Source organism: Odontomachus brunneus, unplaced genomic scaffold (assembly GCF_010583005.1).
Source record: "Odontomachus brunneus isolate Ranch 3 - 2012 unplaced genomic scaffold, Obru_v1 Obru_scaffold_016, whole genome shotgun sequence".
In the NCBI taxonomy this organism is placed as follows: domain Eukaryota; kingdom Metazoa; phylum Arthropoda; class Insecta; order Hymenoptera; family Formicidae; genus Odontomachus; species Odontomachus brunneus.
The window spans coordinates 195,859-218,934 of record NW_022639466.1 but is presented as its reverse complement, the minus strand read 5'-3'; the positions used below and the strand labels follow the sequence as shown (position 1 = coordinate 218,934).

The 23,076-nt window shown below is 35.2% G+C and overlaps 1 protein-coding gene across 11 annotated transcripts in view; it reads left to right on the top strand.

Annotated features, from left to right (window-relative positions):
* LOC116841528 (neurobeachin) overlaps nucleotides 1-23,076 on the top strand; it is a 581,065-nt gene that overhangs the window by 544,923 nt on the left and 13,066 nt on the right. For all 11 annotated transcript variants that reach the window (XM_032809573.1, XM_032809576.1, XM_032809575.1 and 8 more), the window contains 7 exons: nucleotides 640-757; nucleotides 4,062-4,164; nucleotides 9,126-9,241; nucleotides 19,084-19,196; nucleotides 19,383-19,523; nucleotides 22,310-22,429; nucleotides 22,592-22,744. In XM_032809573.1, coding sequence (XP_032665464.1) covers nucleotides 640-757; nucleotides 4,062-4,164; nucleotides 9,126-9,241; nucleotides 19,084-19,196; nucleotides 19,383-19,523; nucleotides 22,310-22,429; nucleotides 22,592-22,744 — 864 coding nt within the window. The remainder of the gene's footprint in view (nucleotides 1-639; nucleotides 758-4,061; nucleotides 4,165-9,125; nucleotides 9,242-19,083; nucleotides 19,197-19,382; nucleotides 19,524-22,309; nucleotides 22,430-22,591; nucleotides 22,745-23,076) is intronic.

The following is a 23,076-nucleotide window of genomic DNA, read 5'->3' as shown; positions in this document are numbered from 1 at the left end:
TCTCTCTCTCTCTCTCTCTCTCTCTCTCTCTCTCTCTCTCTCTCTCTCTCTCTCACTCTCTCGCTAAACCTCGTTCTTTTTATTCTCTCCTTCTCCCCCTTTCGCCGACGAGCTGTTCACGACTCGTTCGAAAGCGCAAGTCCACGAGGTCCTGGGATCGATTCTCGACTCAGCAGGAGGCTCCTCCTACCATGACGGCCATCTTGCAACCAGCACTGGTTTCACTATATCACATCACACTTCATTGCATCGTGCTTCCATACTTATGTCCAACCATGCGCTCGTATCCTTGGACCATTCCGTCTTGGCCCCCAGTGGGCATTTCCCTTGCGATGTTTCATGCGAATCGCTGCATTGCTGTTGAGAAATAGAAAGTCAGAGGAAAACACTATATAAACGACAGTCGATAGTAACACCCCAACGATCCAAGAATGATCTCCGAGATACGTAAGTTAATTCCTACCTTCCCCCTTTCCTTACATAACTATAAAAAATGCAGTACTGCAGATAAGCAAAAGAAATGAATAGAGTCACAACGTGACAGACTCAGATCTAATGATTTAACTCGATTATAGACCTTCAAGAATGAACCTCAAGGAAAGATAATTAAAGAAAAATCGCCCTCAATTTCTGTTACAGGTGTTGAAGTACTGCGACCACTTGCACGGAAAATGGTACTTTTCGGAAGTCCGCGCGATCTTCTCGCGGCGTTACCTGCTGCAGAATGTGGCCATCGAGATCTTCCTCGCCAGCAGAAGTAAGTGCCAGTGATTCCTCTTGTTTTGCTCGTCCTCAATCAGCGGCTCGCTTTCGGTCGAGAGCGCATTCCGTTTCTTGTGCAACCCCTGAAACCCTTTCCTGCGTTATTTCGCACGACGCGAGACGCAATCCAATCGAACGGCGAATGGCGACGGAATTCCGAGCTCGCCGCAAGGTGTGCGCCACGGTGTTAGTTTTTACATAATAAATATCTCGCCCGCATTACGGTATGCCTTTTTATTAAGATCAATTTATTATTCAATCGTACGGGCGCACCTGCTGCTACTCTTGTTGTATTTCACGCTGCAGCGTCATATTGCGATTTGCAATTTTACGCATAATACGACTTTCCCCTCTCTTAATCGTTATTAATCATTTTTTTAGACTGAAATTTTACTCGAGAAGCAAAGTGAGTCATTCAAATTCGAGTAGTTTTCCGCTCAAATAGAGTAAATTCTCTAACCTGAGTCGTCAAGTAAATATTTTCGCTTAAAATTAAGGAGTAAAGCTGAGGTACTCCATCGTTACAGCAACATATTCACTCTAATTGATTGAAATGTTCATTTATACTGTACGAAGTTTATACGAATAATTCACTCTAAACTTAACTGAAACATCCGTTTCAAGCAGCAGTATTTTCGTTATGTCTTTCAATGAAAGTACTACCACTTTTCATTCATTTTGAATAAGATTCCACTCTAAGAAATTTGGAGAGTATGACTTCGTATTCTCATTAATATGCTATATTCAATCGATAATTGGCGAATTAATATAAATTCGCCAAGTCTGTTAAAACGCGACAAATTTACGTTGATAATAAAGGGTAGGAATAAAAATTTCGGGCGTTCATGAAGCAAAAAGCGCTGTCGGGCTCGAGCAACGATAGTGACGTTTTCGTTAACGCGAGCCTTTGTTCGTACGAAGTGGATTGTCGATGTCCCGTAACAAACCATGCGGGAGAGTTACTTATACCTGTGTCGAGCCACTATCCCGCTGATTATTTCTTCGGGGCGCAGATAAATTCCCAAGCGTTCCCCGATTCTAATCTGATGCTGACTTTCGATGCGTCGTCGTGAGAGACGTCGCCGGTGGAATGTCATCCCTGCGAGGTGCCTTCGTCGTTCATTAAAAAATCACTGGAAACGCGCGTTCGTTAGCCTGCGACCGCTCTCGGGGAACACGCGCTCGGATCGCGTCTCCTCTCGCGATAAATCGTGGAACAATAAAACTATGAATGAGTTACTTTAAAATGCGACTGCACGTTGTGTATGCTGTTTTCGGTTGCCGGATCGAATACTTTACATTGCAGCCGCCCAAAATTACGCGGGGTGATTCTCTCGTTTCCGTGCGTGACAGTTACTTCTGTAAGACAGTTCTCACGATTATTGTCTCTTGACACGCTACTTATGTTCACGTTATCGAGAGGCATTGCGACCGCGAATGAGAGCAGCTTCATCAACGTACAGCGATTGCTGGTTTGATGTTGGAACATCTGTCTGCTCTACACTGAGGAGAAAATTACCTTAAATTCAACAAATATTTCTTTGATGAGTGCCATTAACATATTTATTTAAATCTAAATTCTCTTTATTTGGTTTTAACCAAATTACTTTTTGGTTGTCCAAATTTTCGCTTGGACAACAAAATCCTTTTTTTCCGGTAAAAATATATATTGAAAACATAAAATTACGAATTCATTTCAGTTACCTTGTATTCTTCTTGAAATTCATGCTGGTACATAAATATTATCTCGACATTTTATTTATTAATGAGCGGCGGTGCATACCCTGAAAGAAAAATTACCTTAAAATCAATAAATATTTCTTTGATGGTTGCTATTAACCTATTTACTTAAATTTAAATTCTCTTTATTTAAATAAAATATTGTTTACCTGATTTAAATACTCAAAAAATTTTTTATTGAATAACACTATTATTTATACTAATATTATAATTTACAAGAGTTATATTATAAATTAAATTAATTAGTCAATTAAAAAACTAATTAGAATTAGTTAATTAAATTAAATTGAACAAAATTCTCTGTTAAATTCAATCGGAATTTCTAGTTTGTTTATATTTCAGATATTTAGTTAATTCAATCAAATTTTTTTCCGTGTTGAATCGATTTTTGGTTGAAGAAAACGAAATTTTTATACGGACCACATTCAGTTCTAAAAACTAAAAATTCTATTTCCTTTAACCAAAATGTGCTTTATTTGTTCATTAATTCATTCAAATTCTATTCTTGTCTAATATTAAAAAGCATTGATATTAAATAAATATGTGTTCAGTATGAGAATTTTTTTCGTATATGTTCCAAAGCTATTGGAAAGTTCCATACATCTTGGAAAAAATACTTCCACGTACAGTTTTTTAAAAAAGGAGGTTTGACTTGTATGTTTGTTTTTGTATGTTTCCTCATAATTTGAGGACCATTAAAGATATTAGGATGAGACTTTTTGTAGTTTCTTTAGTATGCCATTATCTATATGGTCTATTTATCTACATAGTTCTTAGATTAGTGTTATTACCCAAGTTAGATTAATGTCATTACCCAGATTTGTTGAGTGATCTAAATACTAAATAATTCCATTACTTTCTTCAAAAAAAATTTTCTGCGTGCAATATGAAAAGTTAGCGTACATCATTGCGAAGAACGCAATTCGGCCTATACTATATATTAAAAATGAAAGAAAATGTGTATATTTGCAATTGTAGAACTGGATCGTTTTTGTACTTCTTTCATGGAAGAAAAGACATTCGATTGTATTATATGTATATGCCAAGCGGTAACTCCCTCCTTCATTAATTAAGATTAAATCGTACGTCTTGTTTTCGTGTACGGACAGTTCGGTAAATTACTAGGAAGTATTTATGGCAACAGTCTTCCCGCACGCTAGCCTTTGAATTCTCAGGGGAACTTCGTATAAACGTACTCCGAGCGATTGAATCCTTTCCTACCTCTCTATCATTATGGAGAAACAAGTTATCGTGACATTATTAGCATAATTATGATTGGCTAATGATGTTCTCGTGGCTGCGTCTAAGCGGTTAGTATCAACGTTTTATCTGTGTCATAACATCTTCATTATGCTATAATTCTTATCAACTTTCTCATAAATACAAACGTTCGAATTTCAGAAATCGAAGTTTGCAAACGTAAAAGAATTTTTTCTCTCTCTCTTTCTTCCCCCCCCCCCCTCTCTCTCTCGTCCACCCGCAGATGATTGACGCGCGACACGTACCCCTGAGATCGATCCACCCTTGTAATTCACGCCCTAACGCTTTTTTGTCCACAGCTTCGATCCTGTTCGCATTCTCGGACCAGGCGACGGTGAAAAAGGTGATCAAGGCACTACCGCGGGTAGGCGTCGGCATCAAGTACGGAATACCCCAGACTAGGTAAGCGACAGCCGGCTAGAAACACGAGGAAAAAAGCACTTCTGCCGTTTCACGAGGCTCCAAGTATCTCTCAGAGTCCACCGTCCCCAAAACATGCCTGTCGCATTCCCCCGCTTCTTTGTCCCTTTCAATAGGGCGATTCTGCCTGGGACGGATTTGAGGCGCTTCTTTCTACGGATGCATACAACGACAAAGTTTGTTTTTGGGCATAACCTCCAGTTTTCAGTTCAAGTGCTCGCGCGCGATGACGTTTAAGTTTTTGGGAAAACATTGATTGTGTCTCATCAATCTCTAGAGTCAATACGTGAGGAACTTCAAGACAAATTTTTTAAAAGCGCAGCTTTTGCGTTGCGAATTTTTGTTTTTATGTAATAATTATGCGTATAATAATTTAATCTTGCATATCCGTTTGTTCAATAATATTACATTTGAAGTAATAGAAATGTTGTGGTGTAAGTGAACGCAAAAGCGACAATGAAGATGCGAAATTCATCTCTGCGTGATGTCCCGTATGATAATAATGTATCGTAGGTATCGAAGAGGAGATCTTCGTAGAATACCTATAAGGTCGGCAAGGGTTGTTGGTGAGAACAGAGGTTCGCGTATTCGCGCTTCGGCCCATCCATTAGAACGTTCCTATATATACGAGATAGCCAGCGAGAAGGATACGTCGGCCATAAATATACGACGGCGAACTCCGATGTCTGATCGGAGAAGAAGATTCCTAGCTAACAAAAAATATTTCGCCGTTGTATAAAACGCGAAACCACGTCGTGACGTAGAGCGAGGATTGCGTAGATGTGAAATTTATTTACGAACGATGAAGGCTCTTTCATATTTAATTAGAACGCCGCGTGATTTAACGTCTTGAAGAAGACTCGCGATTTTCAAATCATTTTAGTTTCTTCCTTTTCTGTTCTTTTTCCTTCTAACTTAACGCGCGAGCTTCGATGGAATTTGATCGCGAACTCTTAATTACCGAGGTATCCAATACTAAAACTTGAAATGCCACAAAGTTTGGTACATCGTTGATTTATTAAAGAATCTGTTATTAAAATTCGATGCGGAGAATGTAAAGCATTCCGCGCCCGACGCGACTTTCGTCATGTCGACAGTATTCGACGAGGAATATTTATTATTGTATATGATCGGTATATCTATATAGTTTATATATACGTACGTATGATTCGTTAATTTATGTAAAAGCTTCACCGGTGGATCGTCGATCGCCGTGTAAAAAAGTGCGACGGTTGACATGCAACCGTAGAGAGTCATGATTAATTCATAATGAAAGTCATAATGTAAGGAGCTACCTCACGCCAAGTAACGTCCTCAATTACTATGCAGTTTTAATTAGTGTAGAATTCTGATTTCGATTATTTATAGGAAAATCAGAATTTATGCATTTAAAAATACTGACGACATTAATTCTTAGAACAAGATGCTTATATCTTTATTTATTAACAACGCTATAAATTGACGGTAATTAGATATTTCCTTCAGCATATCAGTTACATGTGAATTTACATCTACTGACCTTGCAGTTAACATTAATCTACTCCGCAAATAGCACGACTAAGATAAAATATTCGGATTTCCTCGCGCGTGACGACTCGTGGCAGACTTTAAATCGTGTATATACTTTGTTTATCGTGAGAGAAACAGTAGAAATGAAATCGCAAAATGTTCCTTTCAAAACGTAGATATTTTTCCTTGAATTTCATTAAAATTGGAAAGAATGATATTACAGTTAAAAAGTAGAAATAAATTGATTCAGTAGCTGTCGAATACGTCTTCGACATTTTGTCTTAATATTCTTTATTTTCAGTAAATAAATTTGAATGTTATTAATTAGAATGAAGTTCTCCGCAAGTGCACACAAAATATCATTCTAATACAAAGAAAAGCGATTACTCAATTTACTTCCCTTTTTTTATGCAATAATTATCTTCAACAAAAAATATTTTCTTGATAATAATCTTAAAATATATCCATCACATATGTGAGAAAAGCGCATTATAGTGCAGCCCATTATTATTAAAAGAAAAATTTATTCTCTTTACAAGAATATTATAAAACTTTAGATTTTAGGAGAATACGTTGATTCGACTCTAGTAAGGAAACCGAAAATTGTTATTTTTATTTAATATTCTTAATGAAAATATTAAATTTTCCAGGATACAGAATCTATTTTGAATAAATTTTATCTTATGATGAAATATATGAACTTTTGCGAAATATGAAAAAAATAGTACATAAATATGAAATATTTATATATAGTAACAAATATGAAATATTTAATTGAATTCAGTATTTTCTGTGTTTATGATACACACTATATCACGGACAATATAATTTTCATTCATAAAATAAATAATTGAAATCGAGCATATAAACAGACGATGTAAAGTTATGTTAATATAAATAAAAAACAAAAATTATCTATAATCTTAGGTGACGGAAATATGTCTTTACACTTCTTTTCCAAAGTCAAACGGCAATAGTGAACCTTAGTTGTTGCAAAATAATTTTACACGATAAAATATTTTTCAACGTGCAAGATACAAGTTCATACATTACTCCAAATTGCTAGCCAATTTGATTCGGTACAAGAAGAAAATATACGGTTTATAGGATCGTTGCTGGCATAAAACATAGAGAAAGATTGTCACTATCATATATGTACAGTATATGCTCCATCAACAATTAATCATAATTAGTTGCCTCAAATAGTTTTAACTTCGAAATACTGGAAAATATAGCATTTTACCCCGGTTTCCACTATCTCGCATACGTTTACTCTGATAATACATGTGTCTCATTTAGAAAGATGTATTAAGAGTCTAAAATCAAGCCTTTTTACGTTGAAATCGCACTTCGACAATCGCTTTGTCGATTTTTCGCGGTTAGCATTTCGCTGGAAGTCTTCACGCTCGCTTGAAATTTACGCGAGTCGCATCTAAGAGCTGAATTTATGCGTCCGGTGCCATCATCGTGCGCTCTCTTTTAACGTTACAGGACGAACGCCCGTTAAAGTCTCCCTATAAATTCTAAATCAGCGATCTTCGCGTTCATAAAGCGACGCGACGGGCTTTATGGCGCGAACGCAAAGCGCCGCTACGCGTCTTGACGTAATTGCTCTTATGAATTGAGAGCGACCGGCGTCTTAATTGCGCATTAAAGCCGATACACCGGCTCGTTTGATTCGGCAATTAAAATGCGTGGCGCGCGATGCACGCACGTTGCGAAATGACACACGCCTCGCGATGCGGACCTTCGGCAAATTGGCGTGCAATTGCGCGTGTTTCGGCGACAAACCGTTGCTCGTTTATATTTGTTTCGATTATTGATACTTCATTGTAGACACAACTCTATGCGCATAGACAAATGCATATGCATATTCTCATTTCCATACCTACACTGAAAAAAAAACGGATCAAATCTTAAGCAAATCGGTTAAGCAAATTCGGTTGCATCAACTACAATCAAGTCAAATTAAATAAAAACTAAGTCTGTTCAACGGTCTGATATAGGAATTTTAACTAAAAAATTGAGTCAAAAGTATGAAGTTAATAGAAACTGAAATGTAATTATATATGGATACCATAAATTTTTCTTTTTTTTTTCAACTAACAAGTAACACTACCCAAGGTGACATTTTTCTTATAACTTAGCACGTACATAGTATGTAACATGACATTTCATATGTAATATTTTATATCGTTTTCTAATTTGCACAATTATTTAGACGATTATTTAAACAAAATTCGAAGTGGCGATGTACAAAAACCTGATATGTATAATATAAAACACATAAAACCTATAAGCACGTAAACCTACAAGTCAAAACCGATAAATATATTAAACTAATAACTTTGATAAATGGACATTTGCGAAATTTGTTCAACTAAAAGAAATTATTACAACAGTTTCCTCAAGATTGTTGAATAAATTATAAAATATATAATTCGGATATACAACTTAGTGATCAATCGATAGATTGCATTGGTTTTACCTCGCTCGCTCGCGGAGAGATAAATTTTCGTCACGGAGAGATATAAGCAAGCAAGCTTCACCACTTGGAGTTTTATATAACACGCGGCCATGTATACTACTTGAGATTAAACTGTTCCAAGTAGTATATAGGTCCGCTATTTTGGAGTTTTCTGTCACCTTAAATTAATTCTATTATGGTGTGGTGTGGTGTTTGTATTATTAAATTGACCGTTAATATATTTGGATAATAAGCTGGAAACACTTTTTTAAATCAGCAGTCTATCACGGTGTGTACCTGGGAGAAAATTTAATAAAATGTTACATTGTTTTCTTTAATAATATATGTAGTTTATTGAACTCGAGAGAAAAGTTGAGCTAAATTTCTTATTCGTTACCAATTCATTTAGTTACTCTTACTTTTCGGCATAATCAAATGAACATCATAATTAATCAATTTTATTACATACTTAGCTTGTTTGATACAAATAAATGATTACCTCAAAGAATATCAAAATTATAATGAAGGCAATTAATTTGCTGTATATAGTCCAGAAATTGAGTTCATTCAATTCGATTCTAGTTGTTCCGATCGATCTTTTGTTACATTGTAAGTTGTACTACGTATATTATTATTCCATATAAAACAATGTACATATAAATACTAAATTAATCTAAAACTATTAATATAAAGCTAAGTATCGTATGATTCGTTATAAGGATGTGAAATAATTTACTGACTCATAATTGAGACTTATGCATAAACGTTTCTAATTATTTCCTTTTTAATTTAGAATTAATTAATTTAAAGTCTAACAATTTTGCTTTAAAACTATGATGTTTGTATTGGTATTAACAGTTTCCTTATTATATTCGATCTACACGTTTATATAAACGAATGAAAGTACTTTAACTCTAAATGCCCCATAATTAGGACCGTTATTTTAAATTGTTCTTTATTTTCGTAGACGAGCATCACTGATGTCCCCACGACAATTGATGAGGAGCTCCAATATGACTCAAAAATGGCAACGTCGAGAAATATCTAACTTTGAGTACCTAATGTTTCTGAACACAATAGCTGGTAAGTAATAGATTTGTTACTTTAGTTTATTTGCGAAGACTTACTAGACAAATGCGAATGGCGATCGAAGTCGACCGATATCCGATTCCGCCCGAGTATCAAAAGATCGGTGAGAGTAACGGAGATGTCGGGCCTCTCTCTCTCTCTCTTTCCTTTTTTTATGGCTACGCACGGACGGATGGAGTCTGTCGCGGCGCATTAAGGTTGTTCTCAATCAGCCTTGTATTCCGTTAGCTACCCCATGCGAGTAATCCCACCATCGTGGGTCCCGGTAATCCTCTCCCGAGAGACTCACTACCACCCCTAGATCCTTGCGTCGCTGAGGGCGAAATGGAGGCATGTCTTTGTTTCTCTACGGTTTAATATCCGCTCCCTCGCGTTCATCGAAGCAAATCATGAAACTCGAGATGCCGGCCTCGTGCGCTTTTTAATGGGACAGAACTCGGGCCATCCCTCGACGATGCAGACAGATCCAACCAAGCGCATCATATTTCCAACAACCTGGTTGGTCTTCTCGTCGAACTTGGTCGTCTTTGCTCCTTTCCTTCGGTAACACTTCAATATTTAATAATGGCCGCGCATGAAGTAAACCCTCAGTAACTAGCTCACTATGCTTTTATTACTGCGTGCAACGGGGCGATTTATCTTGAATTTCACGGAAGTGAAGCGAGGAGGAGCCGCGAGGAGGATACATCATTTGTCTTTGATATTGCACGGGAAGTCTGGAAGAAAGAAACGTATCATCAAACGATTCTCTTCACGTGCCGTGCCGCGGTTCATCGACTCCCAGGAGTGATCGATCTCCCTCGCTGTCCTCCTCACCCCGGGCGAGGAGAGTTCCCTCCGACAATAATCGTCGACGTACACGCACGATACTGTGTTTCAAGCGGCGCGCCGATCGTCGCCGAAAGTATTAACCGGCGCGATCGGCCGCGATTCTTGTAAACGAGTCGGTTAGGCGCTCGCCCGTTGTAAATTACGCCAAGCGCGCGCGGGATTTATGCGCGCCCACGCAGCGGCGGTTGGCCGGACGCTTAATGACGGCGATGAGCACGGACGCGTAATCATTCGCATTTCGGCGCAGTGCGCCGCGATGCCCGGGGGTGGCCGCGCGCCGTATTTACGAGGGTTATATATTAATTGCTCAAATAAATAGCCGTGGGTACCGCTTCGCGGCCAGTGCGCCGTGCGATCGTCGAGCCGCCGGCGGAGAAAGAGAGAGGATCCGCCACGAAAACGAACCGGTCCGTCCGGCGCGCCGCGCCACACCGCGCTGCGTCGCGCCGCGCCGCGCCACGCCGCGCCGGGCCGGCTCGGCTGAGCCGCGCTCCCGCATACGATCAGTCGCGAAGTTTATTTGCTCTCGCGCGCTCGTGCATCGGTTTATTAAAAATTAATGACAGCGAAGCCGATGTAAATACGATAGCTGGCACCGACGGCGAGCAAGCCGTACGCGTGCAGCATGAATCGCGAGGAGCGATCTTCGAATCGGGGACCGCGAACTCACGATCGGTAGGAACCGCCAGACGCAATTCTATAGACTCTCGTTGTCGTAGATGGAATGACGAATGGCAAGTCTCTCTATGTGAGGAGTAATAAGTTGCGACGTGTGATTTCCCTCGTGCAAAATTACAGGATCTCTGCGACAGCTACTCAAACGGAAAAGAGTACCATAAATCGATATTGGGCACCAAGTAATGCCGTACTAATCATTCATTTTCGATATCAATAATTCCCATTCTCAAACACATTGCAAAAAATCTCTTAGCCAAACGGGATTAATAGCTCAATTAGCTAAATATACTGATTAACGAATCCCTTTCCAACGAACTTGATCTTGATAAATATTATTAAGAAAAGTATGCTGCAGAACATACAAAAAGTTTTAACCGTCGGATTTTGTTTATTACAAAGCTATTAACAAAAAAGTAAGTTTAGTAAATGTTTAATAGATTACAATGTTATGTAAATGTGATTTTTCTTAAATATATTTAGTGCTTAAATCTTTCTTTTTGTGACGAGTGTCCTCTAAACTGTATCACAAAGTTTTGACTGTTTTGAGATCGAACGATTTGAGAAATCTCGCGCTTTAGAAATGTTTGTATAATAATGATTAGACACTGTCAGTCTGCTGTGACAATCTGACAGGCAAACGACAGAGCTAATTGTTTATCAGAGTCAGAAAGAAAATATACCGGAAGCGAGAATTAGCTGAATCAAGAATCAAAGATACAGAACACGATTGCACTTCTGAAATTCGATCGACTTTCTGAAATTCATAAGAATCAAAGAATTTGTACTCATCGTGTTCATTGCTCTGTGCAATGGAGAAAAAATATGTCAGAGCGAAGAATGTGCTAAGCCGTGAATCGAACCTGGGACCTTTAGTTTATAGAACGACTATTCTACCTCCGACTACCTTATCTATTAGTAATGTTGAAAAAGATATAATTTATACTTTATTTAGATAAGACACAATTACAAAGTTACTTATCTAGATAAATAAATAGATTAAAAATAAATTTATACTTTCCTCAGATACAAATACAGATCAAAGAAGATTTTTAGATATTTTTTATCTTAGATAAATGATAATTTTTAGATACGTTGAAGATATATTTATATTTTTAAATAAGAATAAATTGATTTATTTCTGTTTATTATTTTATTTTTAATATATTTGTAAGGAGGAATAGGACAATATACTATAATCAAGTCATTTTGAGAGACGAAAGAAGGATATACTTTTATATATATATATATATATATATATATATATATATATATATATATATGTATATATAAAGCAATATTTGCTGGTATCTAGATAAAATTATCTAAATGATCATCTAAACGAAAAATTGAATTATCTTTATTTTTTCCTAGATGAAAAAATATTGAGTATATTTATTTTCATTGTAAATAAAAATATGTCATCTTATTTAAATAATTATTTAAAATAATGCTATGCGTTATATAAAAGCCTGTTTTCCCGGCCTCAATGTCAAAAAGTCAATTTTAGTAAATATATATACAGATATATTAAGGAACCCAGTAAATTGGAAATAAAACAAAATCATCCAGAATATTGCCTTAGGATTGCATGTAAGTTTGTTATCATTTTGTCCTGATTATAAACGAATATCAATGCAAATTACAACTCAATTTTAACGTAGTCTGATATAGGTGGTACTAACGCAAACATCTACCATATAAGAGCAAATATTTTAATATTTTACACATTTGCAACAATATATTCCAAATTATTTGGACATCATTCTAGATAATTTAGTAATGATAACACTTGTGCGTGTCCATATAAGAAGGAAATAATATATATTTACATTACCTAGATAAAATAGAGAAGATAGCGCAACAATTTCATCTAGAGATGATAATCTATATTTATTTAATTATATATATTTTTTATTTATATTTATCTAACTTTATCTAAAAGCAAATACTGATTATTAGAAACCGTTTAACCGAATAACTGTTTAAACAACTAGTTATTTTGAAGTAATAGTAACTATTAAAACCGTTTGGTAAAAATAACCTTTTAGCACATCACTTTTACCGCAATAGGTAGCCCTACATTTCATACAATACATCTTTCCAGTTTTTTTACATGGTCTTTTTTGTCATGACAGTAATACTTTTCGATCAAGCTGTTATAGTTCTGTTTCGGATCTTATAATATCTTACACGTTGTTACCGTTCAGATTTTTAGTTTCGATATAAAAAAGGATGTTTTGCAACAAATACGAGCGCAGTAAATTTGTATTGACAATATGCAGATATATAGTATTTATTGTATATAGTATTTATTTTCCCGGGATGCATATAACTTGTCTTATATATGTCGAACCACGAACCTTTCGTCCCAGGTAGTTGCCAACAGGTCGTCGCCTTCGTTTTCGATCGTATCTAGGCTGGTCCTGCTTTGCGGTGAATTATTACCGAGAACGCAGCGACAGAACGATAAAGCGACCGGCCGAACGAGCTACCAGCCAACCGAATTATTCGTTCAGAAAGCAACGCCTGTAATTACGATGTTTAGGTGCAATTTTAAATCTAATAAAATTTATTTTCGGAGTTGAGTGCGTTACAATTTTTTTAACTAAGTTAAGAGTTTAAAGTTAATGACCTATAAAATTAACCTAGTTAAATTTAAATTTTATAAACAAAAACTAAATTAAAAAAGGTAAATTTAAAATAATTATATAGAAAAGATCATCAATTTTCTTTGATTTTAAGTTATGCTGTAAAAAGAGATATATGCATGTACTGCTTATCATATTTTAACGTAATTTTAACTGTGTGCAAAAATTACATTCTATTTATAAAAATTATTTTGTTAATATCTTTTTAATAAACAAAGGGCAACTAAAACTTTTTGCGCGTTAATCAGGGATAGAACTTTAATAATCAATATCAAGGTCAAGATCGTAATAAGTGAGTCCTCTAATGTAAAGATTTACTAAAATTAAATCAGAATATCTTGAATCAATTTTTTCTATTATGCTTAATAAAGCAGTTATTTTTAAATAAATTCTAGCTATTCAGCGCCATCCTTTAGACGGGCGCATGCTTATGAGCCCGTGCAAGCTATTTAGCGGCGTGAAAGTGTGGCAGAACAACGGCGAAACGCTTACATACACTATCAGGCGCGAAGCTCACAAATATATCAATTCATTTAAAAGACGGCGTTGATTAGCTGAAATTTATTTAAAAATAACTACTTTATTAAGCATAGTAGAAGAAATGCTTCAGGGCTTTCTAATTTAATTTTCTATAAGAAATATCGCTATGTATTTAGTAAGAGGGGAGAGGCACCTAAAATAGATCACCTAAATAATTTGTAAACTCTATGTTGTAAGAAAAAATTGTTACATAGAAAAATTGCATGATGAGGGAGTCATTAGATAGTATATGTATCTTTTTTTTTATAAGTGAAAACGTTTCGGAAATTTGAAGATTAACTTTGATTTTTTATATGAAACTACTTATTTTACGTAAATAGATTCCTTGTAATATTTTGCGTAAAAAGTTACGAGAATAGTATGATTAAAAATTGAATAATTTAGGAGATAATCTTACCTTAAAAAGAAGATATGAAAGAGCGTATAAAAAGAACTTGTTCTACAATACATACAAATGAAATTCGAAAAACAATATTTTCCATATCTAATCATTTTAGAGCATTAATACTCGATGTTATCATTTTGAACACTTCAAATAGGATTGAGTATCTAAAACAATAAGTTAAAGGAAAAATGCGTAATATGCAATGTATCTCTTTCTTTTAAACAATTATACGCGCACGTTTTCTTTACATCAACCAATTTATTCGTTTCATTATATGCATAAAAGTATTAACTTTTACTTTATATGCAGGATATGACAAAGAATCTTTATATAAAACAAATAGAGTAGTTTCATATATAAAAAATTTAAGTTAACCTTTAAATTGCTGAAAAGTTTCCATTTATAAAAAAAATACGTATACTATTTAATGACTCCTTTCATGCAACTTTTGTATGTAATAATTTTCCATACAACGCATAATTTACAAGTTATCAGGTCATCCGTTATATATATATATATATATATATATATATATATATATATATATTATCTGATAACTTGTAAATTATACGTTGTGTGTAATAACTATATTACGTACAAAAGTTGCATAATTTCGAGGGGATTATTAAATAGTATACATATTTTTCTGTGTGTATACAACCCAGAATCATTTTAATATTAATGAATTATTTTAATTTGTATAAAAAAGTTTACAAATTGAAGTTGATACATTTTAAAATAACCAAGTTAAGTTAAAAGTTATTAACTTTTTAACTCAATTTTTAATTGATTAGCTAGTTATTACCTCCCTACTTGCTACATTCTACCTTTGTTTATAATTGTTCTCATTAAATTATGCGTTACATTATACGGATTTCAAGAAAAAATATGTTTAAAATGCAATATAACCATACTCGACATGATTATATTCCACATTGTTCTTTAAATTTTCTCTGGACGGGGATGGTGAAGGTTTAGCGGCGAAAACAAGGGTAAAATCTGAATCTGACGACGAGAGGAGCGAAAGGGTGCGTGTGTCGCGGACATTCCGCTGTCATGGCGCGTTTCTCGAGCGCTCGCTCACGCCGACGCTACCATTAATAATCACTTTGATGCATAACGTGGTCTCGCTATTATTTACATCCGGCCGTCGCTCGTGCGGCATCCACGATTTACGGGCGTATTGTAGCGACGGCGGGACGGACTTATGCGGCGGCCGGCGCGGCACGACTTTGCCGTTGCATCTCGTCTTTTTTCGTCGTTGGAATTAAGTATCCGGCGAACTTCTTGAAGACGACCCAAGCCGAGGCACGTTCCCGTCAGTTCGCGACGTCATAGCTCGCTGACAAATGGCTGTTGTGCGTCGAAATATAAAAAGAATTGTCGTATGTGCGGTAATAATGAGCGCCTTCGTATCTTTCCAAAAGTCGCTTTTCTGTGTCTCGAATTTCTACTTTGATACAGACAACGAAATACGCTTAGGCGAATAACCAACAAGTCGACCTCTTCGATCCATTTTATCGCCGTTCAGTTGTTCCTATCGACCGACTAGCGAGCTGGAGCGAGAAAATTTCGCGCGATATTTCGCCGGACGGATGGCACAACAAAAGGAAACGAAGTAACGGATCGGGGGAGGACGGTAACACACGTGTATCCGTCACGAGGGCGCCGAGTGACAAACTCGCTGACGTGCTTTAATTAGCGACAAGGAAAGAGATTAGAACTCAGCCTTGGGACCGCGCTGCCGTCACTAATGCATTTTGGGATAGGATTCCGCGGGCACGGGGAGGGCGGGCACGAGTGAGACCTCTGGGAGTGACAATTTCAGGAGCGATTAGCCGTCACGCTCTGAGTTATGCGCTTACTAAACGGCGCGCCGCGCCCCATTGAGCCACACGGCGCGTTTTTCGTAAAAATAGAATCACGAGAAGGGCGCGATCTCGTGGCTGCTTTCATCGCTCTTAGTTAACAGCGGGGGTGCGAGATGCAGAGGAGTGACCGTGGCTGAGATGCAGGGTCAGTAAGAAAAAAAGGAGAAAAAAGAAGGAAGAAAGATAAAAAGAGAAAGTAGGCCGACGATTACCCGCATTAAAAGCCAAACCGCAATCTTCTAGTCTATTCTCGGGACAAGGAATTTAATTTAAGCACTTATGTTTTTTCTCTCTTCCTCGTCCTTTTTTCTTAGCTTAAGATGTCAAGCGATAATTTAAATCATACAAGGAGAGACAAGCCGCAAATGTTCATAGCGTTAGCTTTTTTGAAGGGATCTTTGCATTCTTGTAGCAATATTAATCAACCATACGAAACATATCGATTAGAATTATTCGATATATTTGAAGCTTCGGACTTTATTCGAAGATTTGAAATATTGAAACTCTTAATAAAACAAATTTTATTGAGTACAACAGAATTCTATGTAATTAGTATCACTTTAAGTATCATTACTAAAGATACAACACTTCTCCCGACTAGAAATTTTAACGTCTAATATTGTACAATTATTTGGTAAATATAAAGTAATCCTAAGTATGATATATCTGATAAAAGTATAGTGAGAATTCACAATAAGAGTAAGAGAAACTTTTGTAAGGTTATAATAACTAGGTTGTAATTACGCCAATATGCCACCAGTACTTAAATAGAAAAATTCATCATAAATTTATCTCTCTCATAGAGTCACTTTAGGATCCTAATATATTAATTTCTTATTTAGAAATTTATTCCATTATTCTGAATTGATTATCAGATTTAGTATTATCTAAGAAGTTATTTTAACACTACGTAATAAGACCTTATCACGTCAAATCTTATGCTGCAATTCTAAGCAGAATCGTAAGTCTCGTAACTTGTTCTCGTAAAATTCGTCAGAACTTATAGAATAGATTTACAAGTCTATGCAATATCATATGTCGTCAATCATTTGTAAATATCGTAAATTACATGAAATCGTAGATATTTACGAGTAATTGTACGACATATGATATTGCATAGATTTGTAAATCTAGTCATAAGTTCTGGCGAATTTTACGAGAACAAGTTACGAGACTTACGATTCTATTTAGAATTGCAGCATTAGTCAAATCTTTATATATATCCAGAAAAAAAAATATTTTATACATTTTATTGAACTTAAACAAATATAATAATTGAATGAATGGTTCAAAGGTTAATGTTTGGTAAAAAAGAATACTGATAACTAACGATTGTCACATTTCATATGTTTCTTCCGTAATTCAGTTTCGAGCTACGGCCGGCCACAATTACTATCTCATTTCTTAGACGCAGTTGCCAGTTGCTTGATTTCGAAGATCGAACGGTAGGCATCTATCTCAATGATTCTGGTAGTAATTTTGCGACTAAACTTCGTATAAAATATTCTTATAATGTTCACAGAACGTTGACATATTTATTTACAAACATCGAAAAAAACGCAACAACAACCGATATACAATTGATACAATGTAAATTAATGAACCAGTGACTTCATGATTATTTTTCGATTTTCAAGTAAACATTATAATAGGTAATTCAAACAATAAATTGGCTTGAAACAAATTCAATGAAATCCAAGTTAAAAAATTGGATTAGTGAATCTAAAAAAAATCTTTGAAAAATACCACTTTAAATAATAATATTTATTTATCAAATAATTTAATAATAATAATTGTTTTCTTCAATGTAATAAAATAATTTTTATTATAAAATGTTCTCTATTAGAAAAAATAATATTTTGTATTAAAAATGTTTTAGCGAAACAAATTAAAGTCAAGCAGATAAGAATACTAAATTTTAAAAAATATTATACAGAAAATATCTGTATCAGAGAGAAAGATTATTTTCTATGAAAAATAAAAAAATTATCATTTTATTTAATGATTTTTGAGAACCTGATATTTGATTATTAATATATGGTATTTTCACTTTATGCTCGTATGTTTCTGATGATTTATAAGAATAAGCTATATCGTTAGAGTTTGTTATCATCATCAATTCCTGTTCGATCATGAATTCAAGCAATATATGAAGTCATACATGGAAAAAAATATTTGCTAATATATGGACAACTAAAAATATTAACTGCAGGATATATATATTAACTGCTAATATATATATTAACAAATCTTTTAGCTATTACAACTAAATAACTTTGCTATGAAAGCAAGAAAATTTGCTTCTGCAGTTAATATTTTTAGTTGTTCATATATTTTAGCAAATCTTTTTTTTCGTGTAGTCAATAAAAAAGATAGGTGATTATTCACAAGACAGCAGAATACTTGGATAAGAGAATTGTGGTAAATTTTATTATTTATTAATTAAGATGAATCTTATCAGGAGTATGAGATAAATTTCTAATTGGGCTATTTTTTAATTCTTGAACTTTCGAATATTGCCTACTAAAAATTTATCTCATGACTCTGGTCAGGTTGAGTCTAATCAGTTATCTGATCTCCAGTCGGATTCTAGTTATTAATAAGATTCTAATTATGAATAATCATTATTGATAAAGTGCTGATTGTTACATTGCATTATACGCCTATCACGATCTGATAGCATTACTTTGTGTAAATCGGGCAACTGAATAGAATGAACCTGATCAGGATTATAGGATAAATTTCTAATTAGAACGTTCGAATAATTACATTTCGAAATTTCATTGTCCGAATATAATATATATATGTCTGAAGCTTCAAATATAATTTATAGCCCTAGTATTAATAAATCAATCGAAAAAATGAATTTGTATCTTATTACAGGTCGCACATACAACGACTTAAATCAGTATCCGGTGTTTCCTTGGGTTTTAACGAACTACGAAACGAAGGAACTTGATCTCAGTTTACCGAGCAACTATCGAGATTTATCAAAGGTGCGAGAATTTCAACATGTTTTTGCAAATTTACGCGCGTATCTCATGTAGCGATAAGAAACATTCTATCGATCTCCTTTCATACATGTCATGCACATTAAATATCAAAGTTAAATATCAATGTTTTAAATATTATCATCAATTTTTCACGCGAAATAATTAATAAACCTTTTATGTGTTACACAGCCGATCGGCGCATTAAACCCAAACAGAAGAGTTTACTTCGAGGAGCGCTTCCAGAGTTGGGAGCACGACACAATACCACCTTTCCATTATGGCACGCATTATTCCACCGCGGCTTTTGTCTTAAACTGGATGATACGCGTAGTAAGTATCCTACTATTTTCTACTACAGTAACCCTAACATATCCTGAAAGTGACGTGTCTTCTGTATAATTTGGTGTCTTTGATCATCTAAAAAGTAAATATGAAAAAATATTCAGAAAAATAAAGTATTATACTTTAAAAAGGTTTGGTTGAATTAACTAAATATCTGGTCGAATATGAACAATCCAGAAATTCCGATTGAAGTAACTCGAATTCTGTTTATCTCATCATTTCTCTCAAAAATCTTATTAACTTAAACAAAATTCAGATTACTTCAATCGAAATTTCTGGATCGTTCATATTCGACCAGATATTTGGTTAATTCAACCAAACCTTTTTTTCCGTGTACTTAATATATAACGAAAACGTTAAAAAAATTTCTAAATTGACATCTCGCGCTATCAGAATAAATATTTGTCTAATACAAAAGTTCTGCAGCTTATACATATCGAAAGTGTGTTTACTCTGCTCAGAAGTTTCAATGAGCGTTGCCATATGTTTACAACTAAATTTAGATGCTTCAAATATTTGAAAAGCTTGTAGGAAGATTTCTACATATACATAATTATGTTTTTCGCTAAATATGGTAAAACAAAGTAACACATTTTTATAAAATTTATAAAATTTCGTACTAAACATACGAAAAGGCAACGTGTTTGTATCTGTATTAATCTGACACGACGTTTTACGATCGCCTCGACATTTCGGGAGTTTATCATTCGCTTTGCCATCCGCTTAATTGGTCCTCGTGTCGTTACGATTTTTATAAATGATAAAAAGCCAAATGAAACACAAGAACATGGAGCCGGATTTTCGTCTATTCACGGCCATATAATTAGCTTCCTATCCGCTGATTTTTGTTTTCTCCGTTTACGAAACGTGTCCAGTCCGCGCCATAAATTTAAGCGACACTTTTAGTACTGCGTGCACGCTAATTTGGAGGCGTCGGAACGCCCTCGTATGCCAACGACGCTCACCTTCTCGTAAAATATGCACATTTATTTTCTACCGCATTTCCTTCTTCACTCGAAATTCGCAGGCTCTAACTGGAAATCGTCTTTATCTTCTTTTGTTCTCCGTGGAATGAAATAGATAATACGGCCGGCGCGAGAGTACGTTCTATATCGCTGTATGTAAATTCCCGATTATCTTCTTATTGTCGATTACGACTTCATCTACCGCCGGTGCGCCAGTCATCGTGACAGTCTCTATTATCGTATCATAGATTTATGTAATCAGTCTTAAGTAACGCTTAAATGGTTTTAAAACGTGTTTGTGGTGCTTACGTTATCGCACGTATTTAAATACAAAACAACAGCACGGCGCGCCTTTAATTGTTTATTCGCGCAATATTCCACACTAAAGAGAAAAATATAGTTGTCTTTGACGTCAACTATACTTTTTTGTGATTTTAACCACAAAAATAGTTAGAAAAACTATTATTTTAGTAACTATTATTAGAGAAATGGTTTTTCTAGTTTTTTTTTTTTTTTTTTCTTAAAATCAAAAAAGTATAGTTGACGCCGAAAACAACTATATTTTTCTATCAGTGCAGTGCATTCATAGACATGGTATACATAGACTCCGAACTCTTTGTTCTGTCATTTAATTGAGTGAAGCCAACATCTAGAAAGAGAACGAGAATAGAGGAGCTATAATTTTCTTCCTATTTTGTCACTTTTTTATTGCGCGCATCCATTTCTCGTTTCCATAATATTATAGAGCGCAACAGCACCCTGACTGGACTGGAAAACAAAAGTCTTACTTAAATCTTATTGCACACTTTGTCTGTGCAGAAAGAGACAGAGAACAGAGGAGCTGATGTACATATTGGCTTCACTTTTCTGACTGTATGCAGAGTATATTATGTCTACACGCAAAAAAAACTAGCTTCCAAAGCTAAAAAATAGCTGTGGCAGATAAGATGTGTCACTGAAATAGAGCCAGCTAATGTCGATATTACCGAAGCTAAATTTATTCGCTGTTTAAACTTAGGCGCTACAGCGAGAAATATTGGCTGCTAGAAACAAATGACTCTAGCAAATGATTGTAGCTATGCGGCAAACTTCTTTAATATATGCATACGATAAGAAATTTAGGAATAACTGTCATTTTCTTAGCTACTTCAAATAATGTGCATTTTAATAATGTCACCTAATATATTTGTATATTTAATAACGAATGCATTTTAGCTATCAAAGCCAATTCTTAGCAGTGACAGCTGAACGATTAGCCTTTTGACTAAGTTTGAATCAACTATATCGCGATTTAGCTGATATTATTAAATTATTTTTTGCGTGTATGGTTTATACGCTAAAATATCGCATCATAATTTATTGGTCTACAATCGTTGCTGCCGCTTTATACGTGAACAATCCAATTATAGCGTTAGGCTTTGAGGACTTACCATAAAAGAATAGACCTAATATGTAATATATACTATGATTGTAGGTGAATCACAAAAATCGACTTTATGGTTTTGTGTACGTTTACATTCTTATTTCGCGGCATGAAGATGAATCGATTGTAGCTTTTTATTAGTGTTCGTTCGTCTGTCAAGCGAAACAGATGTCTGACCGAGAACGATTGAGTTCTAAAAGAAAGCTCTTGCGTATAAAGTGGCCTTTAAGTAGTCATTTAGAATCACGCCTTTTCCACACTCTTTCGTTCCTTCACACCCGAGTTCATATTACCGGCACTCTGCCGGGGGATTTACATGTTCCAGTGGCGGAGAACTAGTCTAGAGTTTTTCTAAAATATTGCTTATAAACAAATGCTTCTTACAGGAACCGATGACGACTATGTTCTTGGCGTTACAAGGTGGTAAATTCGACCACCCCAACAGGCTATTCTCATCTATCGCTCTCTCGTGGAAGAACTGCCAACGCGATACGTCTGACGTCAAGGTTCGTTGCGTTTAATTAAGATACTAGAATTTACATTTAAGCCGAGCCACGGCGTGTAACCACGTCGCCATTGTTATCGTCGCTGAATAAATTCTCGATCGTACGCAATATTTGATGTACTCGGGATTAGCGGCTACCGTAAATTCTATTTCTTATTAACAGGAACTCATTCCGGAGTTCTTCTTTCTGCCGGAAATGCTGGTAAATAGCAATCGCTATCATCTGGGTAGGCAGGAAGATGGTAGCGTAGTCGGTGACGTTGAATTACCACCATGGGCTTCATCTCCTGAAGAGTTTATACGTATAAATCGAATGGTATGTTCGGTTTACCTTACTTTCTTCCAAGATAGTACTCTCTTAAAGTGAATCAATGAATAATCACTGATATCAGTTATAAGTATAGCACTGAGCACTTTCAGTGTAACACTTATAACTGCACGGAAAAAAAAGATTTGCTAATATATTGACAACTAAAAATATTAATTGCAGGAGCAAATTTTCTTGCTTTCATAGCAAAGTTAGTTGTGATAGCTAAAAGATTTGCTAATATATGTATTTGCTCTTGCAGTTAATATTTTTAGTTGTCCATATATTAGTAAATCTTTTTTTTCCGTGTGCAAATCAGTGTATATTCACTATTTTCAGTG